Below are 24,268 nucleotides of genomic sequence, written 5' to 3' on the forward strand. Positions count from 1 at the left end.
AAGCATCCGCCAACTCCTGGACAGTCTGTGGTGCAACGTGGCGTTGGTGGATGGAGCGAGACATGATGTCCCAGATGTGCTCAATTGGATTCAGGTCTGGGGAACGGGCGGGCCAGTCCATAGCATCAATGCCTTCCTCTTGCTGGAACTGCTGACACACTCCAGCCACATGAGGTCTAGCATTGTCTTGCATTAGGAGGAACCCAGGGCCAACCGCACCAGCATATGGTCTCACAAGGGGTCTGAGGATCTCATCTCGGTACCTAATGGCAGTCAGGCTACCTCTGGCGAGCACATGGAGGGCTGTGCGGCCCCCCAAAGAAATGCCACCCCACACCATGACTGACCCACCGCCAAACCGGTCATGCTGGAGGATGTTTCAGGCAGCAGAATGTTCTCCACGGCGTCTCCAGACTCTGTCACGTCTGTCACGTGCTCAGTGTGAACCTGCTTTCATCTGTGCAGAGCACTGGGCACCAGTGGCGAATTAGTCAATCTTGGTATTCTCTGGCAAATGCCAAACGTCCTGCACGGTGTTGGGCTGTAAGCACAAACCCCATCTGTGGACGTCGGGCCCTCATACCACCCTCATGGAGTCTGTTTCTGACCATTTGAGTTGACACATGCACATTTGTGGCCTGCTGGAGGTAATTTTGTAGGGCTCTGGCAGTGCTCCTCCTGCTCCTCCTTGCACAAAGGCGGAGGTAGCGGTCCTGCTGCTGGGTTGTTGCCCTCCTACGGTCTCCTCCACGTCTCCTGATGTACTGGCCTGTCTACTGGTAGCGCCTCCATGCTCTGGACACTACGCTGACAGACACAGCAAACCTTCTTGCCACAGCTCGCATTGATGTGCCATCCTGGATGAGCTGCACTACCTGAGCCACTTGTGTGGGTTGTAGACTCCGTCTCATGCTACCACTAGAGTGAAAGCACCGCCAGCATTCAAAAGTGACCAAAACATCAGCCAGGAAGCATAGGAACTGAGAAGTGGTCTCTGGTTACCACCTGCAGAACCACTCCTTTATTGGGGGTGTCTTGCTAATTGCCTATATTTTCCACCTGTTGTCTATTCCATTTGCACAACAGCATGTGAAATTTATTGTCAATCAGTGTTGCTTCCTAAGTGGACAGTTTGATTTCACAGAAGTGTGATTGACTTGGAGTTACATTGTGTTGTTTAAGTGTTCCCTTTATTTTTTTGAGCAGTGTATATACATATATGTATACAGTATATATATATTTTGTGTACTGTATATCTATCTATCTATCTATCTATCTATCTATCTATCTATCTATCTATCTATCTATCTATCTATCTATCCATCTATCTATCTATCTATCTATCTATCTATCTATCTATCTATCTATCTATCTATCTATCTATCTATCTATCTATCTTCACACTGACCGTGTGCAATAAAATAAGAATCATCAGATATTTCTCCCTTTCTGTCACGGATGCCATGTTTGCCCTTAGTTTGAAGATGTAATCCGGAGACAGGTGTTTTATACAACAGCCATCTGTGTTCTCTTTTCGACTCCCTCTGCATTTGCAATCAAACGGCAGAATTGTATTCATATCCTTATCATACTCTGCTTCTACTAGACATTCCACTGATTTCAAAACTCAGTCAACTTCTTACATGACAACAACACTGTTGATCACCGTTTCTTCTCCCTCACTGTCATCAGAGGACTCTGCAATATCTTCTTCAATGAAAATGCTTTTACTTAAATCAGGGATTTCCTCATCGTCTGATTCATTTTCAGAGAGAGAGAATCAGCATGTTACGATCGTCCTCCTGAAAGTAGTCCGACAACTTTTTCCCACTGTCCTTTGTCGATATCGCCTGATAAATTCATGGCAGCAATGTTATTTAGAGCATTAGCAACACATTTTCAGTTCTCCGTGGCAAACGTTATGTCTTTCAAAAGAACTGCAGTAGAAAGGACTATCTACACATAACGAGCAGGTCATTTTATAGACAGAAGATGCTACATGGCAGACCAATCCGAAACTCATCTGTCGGCATCTCTAGCCCATTCATTATCTCAGCCAGTTATGGCTAGCGGGATAATGTCTTGTCTGTCTTTTTTCCTGTCTTTTTCTGTGGTTAAACCCACTAGGCTCGTAGTTTAACAACATGATTTGTATTTACAGATGGCGTACACGTTTGTTATTAAGGCAAATGGAAGTTCAAATGTTCCAGAAGGCATTTCTGCCGAATAAACGCATTTTGATAGAAAATAGAAATAAACGTTGAAATGCCTCTCCTGTGAAGTCGTGACTTGCGACATACGCCTAGTTTGCTGAAACGAGTCACATATCTGCAACACAATAAAAGACAAACTATAGAAGGACTTCGTGGTCATAACTTCATACCCGTGCACATCACCCTTTCAGTAATTATACGGTTCACTTGGCTACATGATTGAAAAGAACCTGGTTATTTCAAGCCAGGATTTAGCCTTTGCTATATTTAAAGTAGTCACTATGATACATTTACTCAGATTGTATGCTTTCTTCCTCTCGCTCTCTCTCTCTCTGCTCTGTCTGTCTCTATCTTCCCCCCCCCTCTCTCTCTCTCTCTCTCTCTCTCTCTCTCTCTCTCTCTCTCTCTCTCAATTCAATTACATTTCAATTCAAGGGGCTTTATTGGCAAACATATGGGACACATATGTTAACATTGCCAAAACAAGTGAAGTAGATAATATACAAAAGTGAAATAAACAATACAAATGAACAGTAAAGATTAAACCCACATAAGTTCCAAAAGAATAAAGACATTACAAATGTCGTATTATGAATAAAGTGTTGTAACGATGTGCAAATGATTAAAGTACAAAAGGCAAAATAAATAAACAATCTCTTTCCCTCGCCTTACCCGAGTTTGCAGTCCGGCTTCTCTTGTTTGCCTTCACTTCATCAAAGTGACATCTCTCAGCTCCTCCCTTCCTGTTGGGGAAGGAAATATATATATTTTTTAAACATGTTTACACTGCAGCCCTCAAGGATGAGTGTTTTGCACCAAGACATCACTTCTCTTTGCTTCATCTGTGGGTATTTCTGTAATACCTTGGTGTTTGTTTTCTTACCCGATTGCTTTGCATCATCCCATCGAAATAATGGCAGAAAGATAAATATTGTCATTCTATATAACAGTTGGTTTTCAGACTCATTTTGGCTGAGTCAAATGTTCTTTTGATCTTTTGCTGTTCTTGTCCGTGATAGATGCTGTGTCATTATTGGATGCTTTGGTTCCTCTGGCCTGTTTTCACTAGGAAGGCGATTCCCGCATGACACAGCACTGTGATTGTATCTGCCTGATCCATGGCCTTCATTAGGCTTCATGATGTAATCCAGCGACTAATAATTCACAATCATTGACTAGTTCGGAGAGCTCGGCTTGGACGGCACGATGCAAAAAACTGATTTTTATTAATCTGTATTAGAGAGGGAGAAAAAGGGAAAAGGAGAGAGAGAGTGATGCAGAGAGGGAAAGAGATTGGGCCGGCCACATCCATCAATACCCACTAAATCTCTCCTTGTTGAAGGCACAAGTGGAAGAAAACACCAGGCATATTCATTGTCCTATACCTTCCTACCCAGATGCTAGGCAATGCCAGGCTCCTGATAAAGCCTATGCGTTAGGTCTCCGTATCTCAGCCCTGCAGAGTGGGATGGATTGGAGCTTTCGTAGCTCATGTATGATCATATGTCCTGTTATTTAATGGCAGGTAAATGCCCAGCCCATTTAGGAGTACCAGATTAATGGTTTATACCTGGAGAGCTGCACAAAAGGATTCTCAGTGGACTGTCTTTAGTTTTGAAGGTCTTAAGGACAAACCTCAAGCTGTGGTGTTTCGTAGAAATATAATATTGAATGGAATTTATTTTGGATAACAGACATATACAACAAAATGTACAATGTGGACCCAGAGGATATCACTTGAAAGTATTAATTAAAACACTTGTTTCCAAAGTGGTGCTCAGTGTAAAAACAATAACACATTTAATGATTAAAAGGCAAGACAAAATTACAAACAACCATAAATACATTCATTTATATTGACATCCTAAAAAGTGACACTATTCACTGCACTTCTCCCTAACCTTAAAAATCAACCATATTAATTGCACATTACAACAATCTATTGCCCATCATACCGATCCTTCAAATAATACACCTGACCAGCAGTAGGGGGCACAAGGGGCAGTGGAGTGGTTTCTTTTACTTAGACAACATTGTCCAAATCAAAACATTTGCCTGCTTTTTAAAGCAATTTCAACTTTTTACTCCAAGGTAAGGCTATTCCATAGACAAATGCCTGTATGTATGTTGTTTACCCTTGGGATTTTACAAGACATAGCACTAGCTCTGGTATTGTGACTGTATTGGTTATAGACCATATCAATATGTTTTTTTATTGTAACCTTTGGGATGTCAAACACATGATTAAGTTTAAGTTGGTCCACTCTGGAATCCAAAGGCAACAAGCCCACCTCCTGGAACTCCTGTACCCCTATGTGCATCCTAGGGGGGACATTCAGCATATACCTGATAACATTATTTTGCATGACCTGCATTCTCTTTTTCTGTTTTTTGATAGCCCACTATACCAAGCAGAGCAGGCATAATCAACATGACACTGAATCAAGGTTGAAACAAGCAGTTTGTTAACTTTAATGTTAAAATATTTAGTGTTACGATATCAACATTTCTATTTGTTCGCCATTTTAGAAAGTATTTTAGCAGCAATCAGGTCTCCAGAAAGGGGTTGATCTAGGGGCACCACAAAAAGATACACTTGTTTTAGATTCAATCTCCTTGCCAGCACAGTTTACCTTTATCTTGTCAGCCCTAAGCAATCTACATTTTGTTCCAAACAAAATCGATTCAGTTTTTCCCAGATGTAGTGACAATTTGCTGTCAAACAACCAACCTCCATCAAAATGTGATTCCTTACTCAGGGTCTCCACTATGTAAACTGTGGACTCCTTCCCTCATACCAGTATAGCTGAATCATCAGCATAAAGCAGGAGTTTACACTTTACTGTATCTGGCATATCATTTTACTTTTTTACTTGGCAAGTCAGTTAAGAACAAATTCTTATTTTCAATGAGGGCCTAGGAACAGTGGGTTAACTGCCTGTTCAGGGGAAGAACAACAGATTTGTACCTTGTCAGCTCAGGGGTTTGAACTTGCAACCTTCCGGTTACTAGTCCAACTCTCTAACCACTAGGCTACCCTGCCGCCCCGGCATATCATTAACGTATATATGAAATAAGAGGCCCTAAAATGGATCCCTGCGGTACTCCACAGGATATTTCTTTGGCCTCTGACAGAACATCACCAACATTACATACTTGTGTTCTGTTGGTCAGATAAGACCTAAACCAATTCACTGCTACATAATTTAGACCCATGCATTTCAATTTCATCAGGAGAACATCATGGTCCACTGTGTCAAAAACGTTTTGCAAGTCTAACATGACCATACCTGTATAGTTCCCCTTCTCACTTTCCTGCTTAATGTGATCAAAAAGGTGAATAAGGCAAGTATCAGTGGAATGAGCTGTTCTAAAGCCAGGTTGTAGTTCATAAAGAAGTTTGTGCTCAAGAAGGTATCCCTCATGTTGATTAAAAACTAATCTTTCAACAAATTTGGATAAGGTGCTGATAGTTTCCTACATTTCTTTTCTGCTCTTCTTGTGGAGTGGAACCACCTGGGCTGTTTTGAGATCCTTGGGAAATGTACCACTACTAATAGAAAGGTTTACAATATCATTTTAGCAGTTACACAAGCACTATCCTTTATGAATCTTGCAAGAAGGTTATCCATCAAATCAAATCAAATGTATTTATCTAGCCCTTATTACATCAGCTGATATCTCAAAGTGCTGTACAGAAACCCAGCCTAAAACCCCAAACAGCAAACAATGCAGGTGTAGAAGCACAGTGGCTAGGAAAAACTCCCTAGAAAGGCCAAAACCTAGAAAGAAACCTAGAGAGGAACCAGGCTATTGTCAGTCCTCTTCTGGCTGTGCCGGGTAGAGATTATAACAGAACATGGCCAAAATGTTAAAATGTTCATAAATGACCAGCATGGTCAAATAATAGTAATCACAGTGGTTGTTGAGGGTGCAACAGGTCAGTGCGGCCAGGTAGACTGGGACAGCAAGGAGTCATCATGCCAGGTAGTCCTGAGGCATGATCATAGGGCTCAGGTCCTCCAAGAGAGAGAAAGAAAAAAGAGAGAAATAGAGAATTAGAGAGAGCACACTTAAATTCACACAGGATACCGGATAAGACTGGAGAAATGCTCCAGATATAACAGACTAACCCTAGCCCCCCGAAACACATAAACTACTGCAGCATAAATACTGGAGGCTGAGACAGGAGGGGTCAGGAGACACTGTAGCCCCATCCGATGATACCCAAACAGGCAGAATATAACCCCACCCACTTTGCCAAAGCACAGCCTCCACACCACTAGAGGGATATCTTCAACCACCAACCTACCATCCTGGGACAAGGCCGAGTATAGCCCACAAAGATCTCCACCACGGCACAACCCAAGGGGGGTTGCCAACCCAGACAGGAAGACAACGTCAGTGACTCAACCCACTCAAGTGACGCACCCCTCCTAGGGACAGCATGGAAGAGCACCAGTAGGCCAGTGACTCAGCCCCTGTAATAGGGTTAGAGGCAGATAATCCCAGTGGAGAGAGGGGAACCGGCCAGGCAGAGACAGCAAGGGTGGTTTGTTGCTCCAGTGCCTTTCCATTCACCTTCACACTCCTAGGCCAGACTACACTCAATCATAGGACCTACTGAAGATATGATTCTTCAATAAAGACTTAAAGGTTGAGACCAAGTCTGCGTCTCTCACATGGGTAGGCAGACCATTCCATAAAAATTTAGCTCTATAGGAGAAAGCACTGCCTCCAGCTGTTTGCTTAGAAATTCTAGGGACAATTAGGAGGCCTGCGTCTTGTGATCGTAGCGTACGTGTAGATATGTACGGTAGGACCAAATCAGAAAGATTAGGTAGGAGCAAGCCTGTGTAATGCTTTGTCAGTTAGCAGTAAAACCTTGAAATCAGCCCTTGCCTTAACAGGAAGCCAGTGTAGAGAGGCTAGCACTGGAGTAATATGATCAAATTTTTTGGTTCTAGTCAGGATTCTAGCAGCCGTATTTAGCACTAACTGAAGTTTATTTAGTGCTTTATCCGGGTAGTCGGAAAGTAGAGCATTGCAGTAGTCTAACCTAGAAGTGACAAAAGCATGGATTCATTTTTCTGCATCATTTTTGGACAGAAAATGTCTGATTTTTGCAATGTTACATAGATGGAAAAAAGCTTTCCTTGAAACAGTCTTGATATGTTCGTCAAAAGAGAGAACAGGGTCCAGAGTAACGCAGAGGTCCTTCACAGTTTTATTTGAGACGACCTTACAACCATCAAAATTAATTGTCAGATTCAACAGAAGAACTCTTTGTTTCTTGGGACCTAGAACAAGCATCTCTGTTTTATCCGAGTTTAATAGTAGAACGTTTGCAGCCATCCACTTCCTTATGTCTGAAACGCAGGTTTCCAGTGAGGGCAATTTTGGGGCTTCACCATGTTTCATCGAAATGTACAGCTGTGTGTCATCCACATAACAGTGAAAGTTAACATTATGTTTCCGAATGACATCCCCAAGATGTAAAATATATAGTGAAAACAATAGCGGTCCTAAAATGGAACCTTGAGGAACACTGAAATTTACAGTTGATTTGTCAGAGGACAAACCATCCACAGAGACAAACTGATATCTTTCTGGCAGATAAGATCTAAAACAGGCCAGAACTTGTCCGTGTAGACCAATTTGGGTTTCCAATCTCTCCAAAAGAATGTGGTGATCGATGGTATCAGAAGCAGCACTCAGGTCCAGGAGCACAAGGACAGATGCAGAGCATCGGTCTGACGCCATTAAAAGGCAATTTACCACCTTCACAAGTGCAGTCTCAGTGCTATGATGGGGTCTAAAACCAGACTGAAGTATTGCGTATACATTGTTTGTCTTCAGGAAGGCAGTGAGTTGCTGTGCAACAGCTTTTTCTAAACATTTTGAGAGGAATGGGAGATTCGATAGAGGCCGATAGTTTTACAAATATTTTCTGGGTCAAGGTTGGTCTTTTTCAAGAGAGGCTTTATTACTGCCACTTTTAGTGAGTTTGGTACAGATCCGGTGGATAGAGAGCCGTTTATTATGTTCAACATAGGAGGGCCAAGCACAGGGAGCAGCTCTTTAAGTAGTTTAGTTCGAATAGGGTCCAGTATGCAGCTTGAAGGTTTAGAGGCCATGATTATTTTCATCATTGTGTCAAGAGATATAGTACTAAAACACTTGAGTGTCCCCCTTGATCCTAGGTCCTGGCAGAGTTGTGCAGACTCCGTACAACTGAGCTTTGGAGGAATACTCAGATTTAAAGAGGAGTCCGTAATTTGCTTTCTAATGATCATGATGTTTTCCTCAAAGAAGTTTACGAATTTATCACTGCTGAAGTGAAAGCCATCCTCTCTTGGGGAATGCTGCTTTTAGTTTGCTTTGCGACAGTATCAAAAATACATATTGGATTGTTCTTATTTTCCTCAATTAAGTTGGAAAAATAGGATGATCGAGCAGCAGTGAGGGCTCTTCGATACTGCACGGTACTGTCTTTCCAAACTAGTCGGAAGACTTCCAGTTTGGTGTGGCGCCATTTCTGTTCCAATTTTCTGGAAGCTTCAGAGCTCAAGTATTTTCTGTATACCAGGGAGCTAGTTTCTTATGACAAATGTATTTAGTTTTTAGGGGTTCAACTGCATCTAGGGTATTGCGCAAGGTTAAATCGAGATCCTCAGTTAGGTGGTTAACTGATTTTTGTCCTCTGGCGTCCTTGGGTAGGCAGAGGGAGTCTGGAAGGGCATCAAGGAATCTTTGGGTTGTCTGAGAATTTATAGCACAACTTTTGATGATCCTTGGTTGAGGTCTGAGCAGATTATTTGTTGCGATTGCAAACGTAATAAAATGGTGGTCCGATAGTCCAGGATTATGAGGAAAAACATTAAGATCCACAACATTTATTCCATGGGACACAACTAGGTCCAGAGTATGACTGTGGCAGTGAGTAGGTCTAGAGACATGTTGGACAAAAGTCAATGATGGCTCCAAAAGCCTTTTGGAGTGGGTCTGTGGACTTTTTCATGTGAATATTAAAGTCACCAAAAATGTGTATATTATCTGCTATGACTACAAGGTCCGATAGCAATTCAGGGAACTCAGTGAGGAACGCTGTATATGGCCTAGGAGGCCTGTAAACTGTAGCTATATAAAGTGATTGAGTAGGCTGCATAGATTTCATGACTAAAAGCTAAAAATACAAAAACGTTTTTTTTTTTCAATTGAAATTTGCTATCTTAAATGTTAGCAACACCTCTGCCTTTGTGGGATGCGTGGGGGATATGGTCACTAGTGTAACCAGGAGGTGAGGCCTCATTTAACACAGTAAATTCGGGCTTAAGCCATGTTTCAGTCAGGCCAATCACATCAAGATTATGATCAGTGATTCGTTAATTGACTATATCTGCCTGGGAAGTGAGGGATCTAACATCAAGTAGCCCTATTTTGAGATGTGAGGTATCACAATCTCTTTCAATAATGGCAGGAATGGAGGAGGTCTTTATTCCAGTGAGATTGCTAAGGCGAACACCACCATGTTTAATTTTGCCCAACCTAGGTCGAGGCACAGACACTGTCTCAATGGGGATAGCTGAGCTGACTACTCTGACTGTGCTAGTGACAGACTCCACTAAGCTGGCAGCCTGCTGCCTGGCCTGCACCCTATTTCATTGTGGAGCTAGGGGAGTTAGAGCCCTGTCTATGTTCGTAGATAAGATGAGAGCACCCCTCCAGCTAGGATGTAGTCCGTCACTCCTCAACAGGCCAGGCTTGGTCCTGTTTGTGGGTGACTCCCAGAAAGAGGGCCAATTATCTACAAATTCTATCATTTGGGGGGCAGAAAACAGTTTTCAACCAGCGATTGAGTTGTGAGACTCTGCTGTAGAGCTCATCACTCCCCCTAACTGGGAGGGGGCCAGAGACAATTACTCGATGCCGACACATCTTTCTAACTGATTTACATGCTGAAGCTATGTTGCGCTTGGTGACCTCTGACGGTTTCATCCTAACATCGTTGGTGCCGACGTGGATAACAATATCCCTATACTCTCGCCAGTTTTAGCTTTAGCCAGCAACATCTTCAGATTAGATTTAACGTCGGTAGCCCTGCACCCTGGTAAACAATGTAAGATTGCTGGATGATTAATTTTAAGTCTAATAAATCAAATCAAATCAAATGTTATTTGTCACACACACATGGTTAGCAGATGTTAATGCGAGTGTAGCAAAATGCTTGTGCTTCTAGTTCCAGTTAAGAACAAAATCTTATTTTCAATGACGGCCTAGGAACAGTGGGTTAACTGCCTATTCAGAGGCAGAACGACCTTGCCAGCTCGGGGGTTTGAACTTGCAACCTTTACTAGTCCAACTCTCTAACCACTAGGCTACCCTGCCGCCCCAGTTTGGTGTGGCGCCAATGCAGTAATAACCAACGAGTAATCTAACCTAACAATTCCACAACTACCTTATACATACAAGTAAAGTAAAGGGATAAAGAATATGTACATGAAGATATATGAATGAGTGATGGTACAGAACGGAATAGGCAAGATGCAGTAGATGGTATAGAGTACAGTATATACATATGAGATGAGTAATGTAGGGTATATAAACATAAAGTGGCATAGTTTAAAGTGGCTAGTGATACATGTATTACATAAAGATGGCATGATGCAGCAGTTTAAATGAGTACAGTATATACATATACATATAAGATGAGTAATGTAAACATTATATTAAGTGGCATTGTTTAAAGTGGCTAGTGATACATTTTTACATCAATTTCCATTATTAAAGTGGCTGGAGTTTAGTCAGTATGTTGGCAGCAGCCACTCAATGTTAGTGGTGGCTGCAGTCTGATGGCCTTGAGATAGAAGCTGTTTTTCAGTCTTTCGGTCCCTGCTTTGATGCACCTGTATTGACCTCGCCTTCTGGATGATAGCGGGGTGAACAGGCAGTGGCTCGGGGGGTTGTTGTCCTTGATGATCTTTATGGGCTTCCTGTGACATCGGGTGGTGTAGGTGTCCTGGAGGGCAGGTAGTTTGCCCCCGGTGATGCGTTGTGCAGACCTCACTACCCTCTGGAGACCTCTTGCGGTCGTGGGTGGAGCAGTTGCCGTACCAGGCGGTGATACAGCCCGACAGGATGCTCTCGATTGTGCATCTGTCGAAGTTTGTGAGTGCTTTTGGTGACAAGCCGGATTTCTTCAGCCTCCTGCGGTTGAAGAGGTGCTGCTGTGCCTTCTTCACAATGCTGTCTGTGTGGGTGGACCAATTCAGTTTGTCCGTGATGTGTACGCCGAGGAACTTAAAATTTACTACCCTCTCCACTACTGTCCCGTCGATGTGGATAGGGGGGTGCTCCCTCTGCTGTTTCCTAAAGTCCACAATCATCTCCTTTGTTTTGTTGACGTTGAGTGTGAGGTTATTTTCCTGACACCACACTCCGAGGGCCCTCACCTCCTCCCTGTATGCCGTCTCGTTGTTGTTGATATTAAATCCTACCACTGTAGTGTCATCCGCAAACTTGATGATTGAGTTGGAGGCGTGCATGGCTACGCAGTCGTGGGTGAACAGGGTGTACAGGAGAGGGCTCAGAACGCACCCTTGTGGGGCCCCAGTGTTGAGGATCAGCGGGGTGGAGATGTTGTTACCTACCCTCACCACCTGGGGGCGGCCCGTCAGGAAGTCCAGTACCCAGTTGCCCAGGGCGGGGTCGAGACCCAGGGTCTCGAGCTTGATGACGAGCTTGGAGGGTACTATGGTGTTAAATGCTGAGCTGTAGTCGATGAACAGCATTCCTCTTGTTCAGATGGGTTAGGGCAGTGTGCAGTGTGGTTGTGATTGCATCGTCTGTGGACCTATTGGGACGGTAAGCAAATTGGAGTGGGTCTAGGGTGTCAGGTAGGGTGGAGGTGATATGGTCCTTGACTAGTCTCTCAAAGCACTTCATGATGACGGAAGTGAGTGCTACGGGGCGGTAGTCGTTTAGCTCAGTTACCGTAGCTTTCTTGGGAAAGAGCTGTGAGGGGAACGGCACCTCAGTACCTCCAGGCTCTGATCAGGCCCTACACCCAAACAAGGGCACTGCGTTCATCCACCTCTGGCCTGCTCGCCTCCCTACCACTGAGGAAGTACAGTTCCCGCTCAGCCCAGTCAAAACTGTTCGCTGCTCTGGCCCCCCAATGGTGGAACAAACTCCCTCACGACGCCAGGACAGCGGAGTCAATCACCACCTTCCGGAGACACCTGAAACCCCACCTCTTTAAGGAATACCTAGGATAGGATAAGTAATCCTTCTCACCCCCCTTTAAGATTTAGATGCACTATTGTAAAGTGACTGTTCTACTGGATGTCATAAGGTGAATGCACCAATTTGTAAGTCGCTCTGGATAAGAGCGTCTGCTAAATGACTTAAATGTAATGTATGTAAATGGAACAGGAACAATGGTGGCCCTCTTGAAGCATGTGGGAACAGCCGACTGGGATAAGGATTTATTGAATATGTCCGTAAACACACCAGCCAGCTGGTCTGCGCATGCTCTGTCGGCTGCAGTGAAGGAGAGCCCGCAGGTTTTGGTAGCGTGCCGTGTCAGTGGCACTGTATTGCCCTCAAAGCGAGCAAAAAAGTTATTTAGTCTGTCTGGGAGCAAGACATCCTGGTCCGCGACGGGGCTGGTTTTCTTTTTGTAATCCGTGATTGACTGTAGAACCTGCCACATACCTCTTGTTTCTGAGCCGTTGAATTGCGACTCTACTTTGTCTCTATACTGACGCTTAGCTTGTTAGACTGGCCATAGTGTCCAGAGCAGGTGGGTTACTTCTTCACCAGAGATAAGGCTATAGTGGTAAAAAATGTGTTCAAATAATTTGCAACCTTTGCCTGGTCATCATAAAACATAATCAATATCCTGGCCAATACTACAGGATTTTACCTTATGGAGAGATTTTGAGCCAGTATCCTTTAAAATTGTCCACAGTTTACGAGGCTGATGTAAGTTGTCATAGACAGTGGCTATATAATGTTGGGATTTGGCCTTATCCATTTTGTATCTTGCCTGGTTTCTACAGTTAATAAATCATCATCTTGTTGTAGATTTGTCCTTCTGAATCTGGCCAGGGAGCGATCCCTTTTCCTTAAGATCTCGGAAGTGGTCCATTTCTCTGACTGCTGTTTGATTCTAATTTGTTTCATCGGAGCCAGAGAGTCGAGTGCAGACAGAAACAGATCTTTAAAAATATAACAAGAGTTATCAACATCATCACGATTTAATACATGAGACCAATCCAAAATTCCAAGTACTTCTACAAAACGTTATTTTGAATATTGTTTCATAGACCTTCATGTATTTAAATCAAATCAAATTTTATTTGTCACATACACATGGCTAGCAGATGTTAATGTGAGTGTAGCAAAATGCTTGTGCTTCTAGTTCCGACAATGCAGTAATAACCAACAAGTAATCTAGCTAGACACTAGACATCCTGGTCCGTGACGGGGCTGGTTTTCTTTTTGTAATCCGTGATTGACTGTAGACCCTGCCACATACCTCTTGTGTCTGAGCCGTTGAATTGAGATTCTACTTTGTCTCTATACTGACGCTTAGCTTGTTTGATTGCCTTGCGGAGGGAATAGTTACACTGTTTGTATTCGGTCATGTTTCCAGTCACCTTGCCCTGATTAAAAGCAGTGGTTCGCGCTTTCAGTTTCACGCGAATGCTGCCAACAATCCACGGTTTCTGGTTTGGGAATGTTTTAATCGTTGCTATGGGTACGACATCTTCAACGCACGTTCTAATGAACTCGCTCACCGAATCAGCGTATTCGTCAATGTTGTTGTCTGACGCAATACGGAACATATCCCAGTCCACGTGATGGAAGCAGTCTTGGAGTGTGGAATCAGATTGGTCGGACCAGCGTTGAACAGACCTCAGCGTGGGAGCTTCTTGTTTTAGTTTCTGTCTGTTGGCAGGGATCAACAAAATGGAGTCGTGGTCAGCTTTTCCGAAAGGAGAGGGGGGAGGGCCTTATATGCATCGCGGAAGTTGGAACAGCAATGATCCAAGGTTTTTCCAGCCCTGGTTGCGTAATCGATATGCTGATAAAATTTAGGGGGTCTTGTTTTCAGATTAGCCTTGTTAAAATCCCAAGCTACAATGAATGCAGCCTCCGGATAAATGGATTCCAGTTTGCAAAGAGTCAAATAAAGTTTGTTCAGAACCATCGATGTGTCTGCTTGGGGGGGAATATACGGCTGTGATTATAATCGAAGAGAATTCCCTTGGTAGATAATGCGGTCGACATTTGATTGTGAGGAATTCTAAATCAGGTGAACAGAAGGACCCATTTATTACCTGGCTCTAGTAGCATTTTGGATTTCTTATGGGTTCAGTAGGTTACCATATGATCACGTAAAACAATATTTAAGACTGACAGACGTTCTCTTGATCTGATACAATAATCAAATCCAAAGTTGATTTACTGTCAATACACCCGGGTTGGCTCAACAATCAGTTGTTTTAGACCAAATAACTGATTAAAGATATACAGGGCATTTACTAGTGTACTTCTCTGGGGTGATAACTGCACATTTCTATTAATATTGCCAAGCAGAATTAATTCTCTATCAGCCAATACATTGTGATCACAGCAATTAGATTCAAGTAAATCATAGAAATGATTCTGCTTAGGAGGCCGATAGCTCACACCAACAAGTATAGGACGACATTTAGGAAGAAGTATATCTACCCATGCAACCTCAAGACCATCCATTTTCAGACCTGAACGAGGGTTAAAATGCACATCATTCCTTGTAAAAACACACACGCCACCACCGTTTCGGTTTCGGGGCAATTCTATGAATGCTATGACCCGGTAGCTCAACCTCATCGTCCTCAATTGACCCATCGAGCCATGTCACAGTCACAGCAACTACTGCAGCCCCTGTGTTAGAAGCAAGGAGTTTTAATTCCTCTATTTTCGGCAGCAGGCTCCGTGTGTTCACATAGATAAAATGAAGTCCTCTCCGATTGAAACAGTCAAACATGTCATTTTCTGTGCCCACTGCAGATACATCGACAATCTCATCTAGATTGCACTCATCATCCCTGCTTGTGTTCAGCATCCCAATGTTTGGCATTGCATTTAAACAGCATACATTTAAACAGCATACATTTAAACAGCATACCTTTAAACAGCATACATTTAAACAGCATACATTTAAACAGCATACCTTTAAACAGCATACCTTTAAACAGCATACATTTAAACAGCATACATTTAAACAGCATACATTTAAACAGCATACCTTTAAACAGCATACCTTTAAACAGCATACATTTAAACAGCATACATTTAAACAGCATACATTTTAACAGCATACATTTAAACAGCATACATTGTAAACAAGCGAAATGTTACTTTGAGACTATAGCTTCATCATATGACAAGGGGTTGATAGCTCCACACATTATGTGAACGAACAAATCACAAATGTCACAAGCTCCCGCTTTTGAATTCTTCCTTACGGTCTTACCACAGTTTGGGCATGGTTTTTAAGATTGCTTTGTGGTGTTTGGGGCAGGACAGGGGTGTACATCGACACAGAGTAGCAGGCTGAAGGTAACAAGCAGATTGTTGGAATTAACACCGGTCTCAAGCGTTTCCTGTGTCCTTCTGTAGCTCAGTTGGTAGAGCATGGTGCTAACGCCAGGGTAGTGGGTTTGATTCCCGGGCGTAGAATGTATGCACACATGACTGTAAGCGCTTTGGATAAAAGCGTCTGCTAAATGGCATATATTATATTATTATTATTACCTTTACCGAGCGGCTCAGCTGTTCCCGTTGTTAATGGCCGAAGTTCACAATATCAAAGTGAAGATTTCCATCCACGTCTTTCGGTGTAGGTGGAACGGGAGTTTGGGATTATCTCCATGTTTGAATTGTAGAATAAATCAGAAACGCAAGAAGAGCAAAACTTCTGGCAAGAGCCATAATAGTGTTAAAATATGATATAGAAACAAACAATACTGATATACAAACAAACAATTTACCCTGAAGTCGGTTACGACACCTATCTCATTACTAGCTCAAAGTAACATGTGGACAGGGAGGCGCTTTGGGATTAGCTAACTAATGTTGTGTGGGATGACTTTATTTGAATGGTCACATCTTTTAATTGGTCATAAACTGACATTCGTTGTTTTAACTCCTAGTGGCATGAGAGAGAGAGAGAGAGAGAGAGAGAGAGAGAGCAAAGTGAGTTTCTCACCTCTTTCTCTCGGTCTCTCTCTCTATCTTACACACACATGAACACACATAAACACACACATACTCAAAAGGCATAAAAATATGTAGTCCATTTCCACATTAAAGAAGCAAATTGGTCCATTTACCGTTGTATTAACTAATGACAGAGAGAGAGACAGAGAGACAGAGAGACACAGACAGACAGACAGACAGACAGACAGACAAAGAGAGAGAAACAGAGAGAGAGACAGACAGACAGACACAGAGAGAGAGACAGACAGACAGACACAGAGAGAGAGACACGGAGAGAGACACAGAGAGAGAGAGACAGAGAGCGAGAGAGACAGAGAGTGAGAGATTTTTCCTCTCCCTATCTATTCCACTTATCTGTTGGTTGAAGCCGAGCTGACACTGCAGGCTCCATTAGTTTTGTGCTTCTGTGCCGTTTGTCAGTTAAAGCGTTACCTTTCCCTACCACGCGTCCCGTGTCGGCAGCTCATTAACGCTAATGATGGTAGGCGTTATGCGCAGCGGGCCAGAACGGCAGCTGTGATTGGCCAATCTCAGTCTGATGAACGAATGGCAGGCTCTGATGCTGGAGATGTCAGGAAGTGTTAACCTCACAGTGAAGAGCTGCTATGGGAAAGGGTCATTATGAAATATGTGGTTCATATTTATAGAACTCTGGCGCCTTAGTGAGAGTCCATAACTAGTGCCTGGAGTTTTTCCTGGTTAGGTCATACGCGTAGGGAAAACTCTATGCCCTATGATCCTTCTGTGAGACAGGATCCTCATTATCACAATATGGTTCATATTTCAACGGTCTGGCTGGCAGTGATGTGAGAAGGTAACAAGTGTATTTCTTGCTTTATTCCATTGTTATTTGTGTGATAAGGGTCATCACAAATGTCTGTAGACAATCCGGCAAAGAGAGACAGGAAGACTGTGATGTGTTGACATGCCTTACAATCATACTGTATGTAGCCTAGTGAGTGAACCGTTTGAATGATTCATCTTCAACTTCTCTGATCTCTCAGTAGTGCTGAGTGTGATGACTGCGGTGGTGGAAAAAGTACCCAATTGTCATACTTGAGTAAAAGTAAACATACCTTCATACAAAATGACTCAATAAAAAATGAAAGTCACCCAGTAAAATACTACTTGAGTAAAAGTCTAAAAGTATTTGGTTTTAAATATACTTAAGTATCAAAAGTAAAAGTATAAATTAGTTCACATTCCTTATATTAAGCAAACTAGACGGAACCATTTTCTTGCATTTTTTATCAATTACAGATAGCCAGGGGCACACTCAGACATCATTTACGAAAGAAGCACGTGTGTTTAGTGAGTCCGCCAGATCAGAGGCAGTAGGGATGATCAGGGATGTTCACTTGATAAGTGTGTGAATTTGACCATTTTCCTGTCATGCTAAGCATATGAAATGTAAAGAGTACTTTTGGGTATCAGGGATAAAGTATATTATTTTCTTTATGAATGTAGTGAATGTAGTAAAATAAAAGTAAAAGTTGTCAAAAATATAAATAGTAAAGTAAAGTACAGACAACCCCAAAAACTACTTAAGTAGTACTTTAAAGTATTTTTACTTAAATACTTTACACCACTGGATGACTGTAGGTTTTGTAAAGACACATGTTTGATCTACGAGAGCCACAGACATGGATGAGAAAACCTAAGAGCTCCTCTCAGTGGGTTTGAGTAAGTTTATCATGGTTTGATTGAAGTAAATGCAATGACTGTGACCTTATTCAGGCAGTTCCATTACAAGGCTTACTGCTATATCAGTGACTGAATGATGATGTGACGACTGACAGTGACACACCTACAGCCTGGAGGAATTACTAAACACTTCTTTCTCCCCCTTCCTCATTTCTCCTTCTCCCTTTCTCATGACATCTCTATCCCTCATCCTCTGTCTATCTTTGTCAAACTCCTTTGCTATTTTTCCTTCTCCATTTGTCCTATATTCTATTTTTATTCCACCTCTCCTTGTCAAATCCCTCCCGTTTCCCTTGTCTCTCTCTCCTCACTCTCCTCCACGTCCTCTCCACCCCAGATCTACCTGCGTTTCCTGGACTATGAGATGCAGAACAGTAATGAGTGTAAGCGTAACTTTGTGGCGGTGTACGACGGCAGTGCGTCCGTAGAGGACCTGAAGAACAAGTTCTGCTCTACGGTGGCCAACGACGTGATGCTGGTGTCCACCACGGGGGTGATCAGGATGTGGGCCGATCAGGGAAGCCGTCGGAGCCGCTTCAGGATACTCTTCACCACCTTCCAAGAACGTAAGGGACTGTTGATAGTATATGCATATGCGTTCACACACACAAATGTGCTTGTGCACACGCACACACACACACACACACACACACACACACACACACACACACACACACACACACACACACACACACACACACACACACACACACACACGCACACATACAGTAATATCCTCTTCAAGAAGCCATACAGTAAAGACATTTACTGGAACATTTTTTACATTTATTTGATTTTATTTGACCTTTATTTAACCAGGTAGGCAAGTTGAGAACAAGTTCTCATTTACAATTGCGAGCTGGCCAAGATAAAGCAAAGCAGTTCGACAGATACAACGACACAGAGTTACACATGGAGTAAACCAAACATACTGTCAATAATACAGTATAAACAAGTCTATATACGATGTACATTGGGACGGGGTAGGGTACAGATCGGGTGCATTAATGTCCCCCACCCCCACCTCTTATACTGGACCCCCTAACCCTATGTCTGCAGCGTTACAAAGAAAATAAAAACAACCCAGCCGTAGTCTATCTTTAGTGGCGGCTATTAAAGAAACACGGGCGTGGTCGATTCATCAGCGCGTTTATGGCCGTGTCCATTGAGATAGAGAGAATGGGCTTGGGCTAAACCGCTGTGGGCAGAGGTGCAGTCTAAGGATCTCATTTACTTTTATGAGCGTTTAAACAGCTCCTCGTGACTGGAGAGGGAACGTTCCATTAGGGAGTGTATCAGCCACAGGGCTGTTACACTGCAGTGTTAAAAGGGGATGAACGAAGTATCAGAGGTAGGATCTTCATTATCTGGCCATTCGTGAATGAAAAGATGTACAAGAATTCATCTTGTTTTAACCATCGATCCTAACCTGTACCCTGAGGACAATACCAAATGGGCACACCACGTCATTTCAACGTGGATAATTGGGTAATATTTGGTTGAAACGTTGATCAATGAGATTACAACCTGTATTCATTCACTAAAAAAAGCAGCCAAAAGTTAGTTGAATTTCTAGTGTTATCACTACACTTTAAACCATCTAAAAGCACAACCAAATTCCAATGGAAATACAATGTCAGATAATTGTTTTTTTATATAACAGATGAATATGTTATCACTGTGCTTCATCGAAATAGCGGAACCAAGTGACTTGGATTGAAGTTGAGATTACATTAAAAGTACATGGTGTAAGTGTTCAATGCCGTTTGAGATTCTGTGCAGATTATTAAAGCAATTGTGAAGATCTCCCCCTCAACTGGCCTACCTGGTTAAATAAAGATGAAATCAAATCTCCCCTGCAACAACCTATGCATGTTGTAGGATTACATAATAAGAAATGTACCGTATAGTTACAGTAACCTCAAAGTGTTATTCATTTTAAGGGTGAATGTTACATTAGTTTGTAAGATGTACTGTATTTACTGTATTACAAAAGTCATATTGAATTGTGTTTGGTTGACAATGCAACCATATATCAACATTTAAAGGAGATGTACTGCTTTGATCTGAGCCAATTATCTGATCATCTGAGCCACTGGCTTAATCACAGTCCTTAACTTGTATTTTTGGTTGAGTTGGAAACGTGAATGCAACATATCATTTGTTAACGTGTTGACAAATTAATAGGCTATTTATTGTATTTAAAAAGTTATATTAAATTGTCAATGCAACCAAATGTCAACATTTGAAGGAGATGAATCTTCTGCTTTGATAGTTCCATCTGTGAAACGGACTTCCTCTGGCTTTAATTCCAGTTTGTCTACAAATGAATCATTGTTAATAATATGTTGGATTCATGTCTCCATCTCAGCCAAAAATCTAAGTTAAAGAATAACACTAAATCAAATCAAAATTTAAATACAGTTGGATTTGATTTAGTCCTATTCTTTAACTTAGATTTTTGGGATGTGAATCCAACATATCAATGATTAATTTGCAGACAAACTGGAATTAAAGCCAGAGTAAGTCAGTGGCACAGATGGAACTATCCAAGCAGAAGATAAATATCTTTCACATGTTGATATTTGGTTACGTTGACAACCAAACACAATTCAATATCACTAAATATCATTACATTTGAAATCAACCAGAGCTTGAAACCCTCAGCCTATTGTATTGTCTATTTTTAGTTGAATTCTGGGTTGAATTGAAACAAAAACCTGTTGATGACATTACAAATGCTATTTATACTAGGTCTAGAGAGCATCATTGAGGATGTATGAGAAATATAGTATGGTCACATTTCCACGTAGATTTTCAAATGATGTTGATACGACATTAATTCAACTTGCTTGTGCCCAGTGGGTAGCTTATGGGCTCACTGCTTGCTCACCAATGCTGTCCTTTGTCATGTGGACATCTAGTGAGTGACTAAGTCTTCTCACCCTGTTCATGATCCATTCATAGGGGAAACGCTACAGTACCTTAGACAGACTGTCTGACTGTCTATATGAATGTGGTAGTGATGGCATGTCATTCACACCATTCACATGCAGCTGAGATTCTTCCTTGGAATTATGTATTACAGTAACTGAACTATCTTGGCGCGATAGAGAGGCAGTGTGAGGGGGAGAGAATGAGTGGGGGAGAGGGAGGAGAGCAAAGAGAGAGAGAGAGAGAGAGAGAGAGAGAGAGAGAGAGAGAGAGAGAGAGAGAGAGAGACAAAGTGAGTACTCACTGAATCTCAAAATGTGCTTTTCCCCCAGAAACCATAGTATTCACATCCCCTCTCAATTCTGTTTGAGAGCTTTCATAGCTCACACGCACGTACACAGACAGAACACAAACACAGAAAGGAGAGATAGATATATACAGGGGTGATAGTAAACCAATACGGTCCGGTAAGGCGTCCCGGCAAAAATAAATAGTGAGGGTACGCCGTGCTGGTAAAACATGAGCCTATCTCAATAATTCAACCAAAATGTCTAGGAAACTGTAGACTATTACAACATTATTTATCATGACCGCATGTCAGCAGCATGAAAAATGAGCGAATGGACTTGAAAACGGGTGGTATAGGCTACGCTGTGGTTCAAGGAGAACACTGACATATCGTCAAGGCAGAGATGACTAGCCGAGACTGACGCACACAGACAGCTGAAGACGCATCAATCCAGGCTAGTGCAGACATAATGACAGTCGCCGAATATCATTACATTTTTTGGTGTTTTAACAAATATTTATTTCCATTTATCAAATGGCGGCTGTACAGAGCACTGTTTTGCTGCTAGTATTAATTTGTGGGTAATGGAACGTACCTGAGTAGCCTACATGAGCCTTTGATTGTTTGACAATCAGATTAAAACATCATGACTGGTTGTGTTTATGCCACATTAAAACGTAATACATTTTAGTTAAGTTAAATGACTTCTAGGCCCAAAGAGATCCTATTAAATGAATAGGGATTGTATATGTCATTCTATGACTAGGCCCATTTTGTGCGTGCACACATAGGAGGTTCCCTGTACCATGAAGAAAGGACATCTACTTTCATCCCTGGATATACACACTAGAGAGAGAGAAACACAGACACCCATCTCCCATTGATTGAGTAGTTTAAATTGACAGGGGAGAGAGGTTTTCACAGTGAGGCCATTGTAGTCCTGCTGAGGATGATAGGGGGGATAGAATGGAGGATGACTCAGTGGCTCAGCTCAGTGTGAATGAAAGGCACTGAACTCTCCTTTTAAGGTACTCTCTCTCTTTCTCTCCCTCTCGCTCGCTCTCTCTCTCTCTCTCTCTCTGTCTCTCTCTTTCGCTCTCTTTAAATACACATACAGATCTGCATCAGTTACAAACGTGTTAGATTGGTTTGCATGTGTTTGTGAGTGTGTGTGTGTCCGTTTGTGTGTGTTTAATGAATAGGCAGTGCAGTTGTTTGTGTGCGAATCCGTTTCCTCTTTGTGAGGCCAGGATGTGCCGTTTCCCCGGCAACACTGCTGCCTAAGTCAATCAACCAATGCCTAGCAATACCCTGAGCCAGAGCTGCATTCAGAACCACAGAGCAAAATCATCAATATAATTTAAACATGCAGGTACCACCAGGCAATATGCAGGTACACAACATCTACTCAGCAGATACTCTCTTTGAGCTGCATTCCCAACCTCTGTGCAACTCCGTCTAAACAGGCTGGTACACCAACTGCCAACCAACTACGAAGGTCCATAGATACTATCTGGCTGAATAGGTAAAAACCTAAAACAGCACACTCATGACTGAACACTCCTTACACACTCTTTGCATATTCTGACATCCAGAAGAAGCAGAGAGACAGAATGATGAACAAGAGAGAGAGAGAGACATTCCTGTTATTACCCAGCATGCAATTATACCTAGGGTGGGAGATGTGTGTGAGCGACAGCAGAGCTGTCAGCCTCTTCATGCCTCATCAATTCCTAGAGTCCCCTGGGACGTATAGATCTACATCCTCAGTGGCTTCTCTTCACATGCCAATCTCTACATTCAAACAGACATTGAGATGTCTGAGATCTGGCGTTTATGAGACAGCATATGTATGTAGACATATGGGTCATCCACATACAGTGATTGTCTTATACATTGATTACTTTCCTTTTTTGCAAGGTATATAAACCTATAGACATACAGTATATACATTTTTGGTTGATTTGTGACTGGGTACAGTTGAATCCATATGTTGTATGCTTAAAGCCACTATATAGATGATCTGGAAAACATATGGAAAACATATGCATATACTGTAGGATCATTCAGATGTTGTCTGGGGAAATCAAACAAGGAGAAGTGTATATATATATTTCTCCTTGTTTGATTTCCCCAGACAACATATGTTTAGTCACCCAGCATCTACAGACATTGTTTTTCTCCTTCTGCTTCTCAAGACATAGGCACTAATGTGGTTTCCCAACAGTAAGGCTCAGATGAACATGGCAGTGTTGCCATTGTTTATAAAATGCCGAAATAAACATGTCTCCAAACACCGATATCACACTCACAAACTGAAATCCTACTGTATGTGTGTACATTATACAACTAATTATTAAGAGTGCCTAAAATATCACATTTATCTATTCACTGTAGGCTACACATGAATTGCAGCAAATTAGTTCCTGTTTCAGGCATGTCTTTGGTCAGGTTCACGTGGGTCAAACAAAAACACCCTAATGATTGGTTGACAATAGAGTCTCCCACAATGCAGGTGATGGCTGCAGGATGAAGCTGGTGGAGAGCAACTGCAGAATCATGCAGTCAACTGCATGATTTCTGTAAAGTTCATGCAGTCGACCTGTAGAAGCACGTTTTATCCACAGAATGCAACACACAATGGTCCCCCACTTGTCATCTGCTCGAATACATCCATCATCCATTGTCTATTATATTGACAGGATCTAACAATGGAAATACAGTACAAGTCCTCAAAGATAGAAGGCAGGCGGGAGGAGGCAAGATCGTATGGGACCAGTCTAGCCAATGAGAGGGCAGATACGCATGTGAACAACTTGCCATAGAGATAGAGGACTTATCTTTGTATCTGTGC

At 42.3% G+C, this 24,268-nt stretch overlaps 2 protein-coding genes across 7 annotated transcripts in view; one reads left to right on the plus strand and one right to left on the minus strand.

The window, feature by feature from the left end:
- Positions 1 to 2,914, minus strand: part of LOC118361643 (zinc finger protein RFP-like) — a 9,299-nt gene extending 6,385 nt beyond the window's left edge. Inside the window, exon 1 of the mRNA XM_035741733.2 lies at positions 2,886 to 2,914. The gene's annotated coding sequence lies outside the window, so the exon portion shown is untranslated. The remainder of the gene's footprint in view (positions 1 to 2,885) is intronic.
- The window catches only part of neto1l (neuropilin (NRP) and tolloid (TLL)-like 1, like), a 175,305-nt gene that overhangs the window by 120,449 nt on the left and 30,588 nt on the right, over positions 1 to 24,268 (plus strand). For 5 of the 6 annotated variants that reach the window (XR_004821032.2, XM_035741729.2, XM_035741730.2 and 2 more), the window contains exon 7: positions 18,529 to 18,757. The exons of the other annotated variant lie outside the window; for it this stretch is intronic. Coding sequence is in view for 4 of the 5 variants with exons in the window: in XM_035741729.2 (XP_035597622.1) it covers positions 18,529 to 18,757 (229 nt within the window). In the remaining variant the exon portion in view is untranslated. The remainder of the gene's footprint in view (positions 1 to 18,528; positions 18,758 to 24,268) is intronic. 6 annotated transcript variants of the gene reach the window in all.

This window comes from Oncorhynchus keta, chromosome 28 (genome assembly GCF_023373465.1).
Source record: "Oncorhynchus keta strain PuntledgeMale-10-30-2019 chromosome 28, Oket_V2, whole genome shotgun sequence".
Taxonomy (NCBI): domain Eukaryota; kingdom Metazoa; phylum Chordata; class Actinopteri; order Salmoniformes; family Salmonidae; genus Oncorhynchus; species Oncorhynchus keta.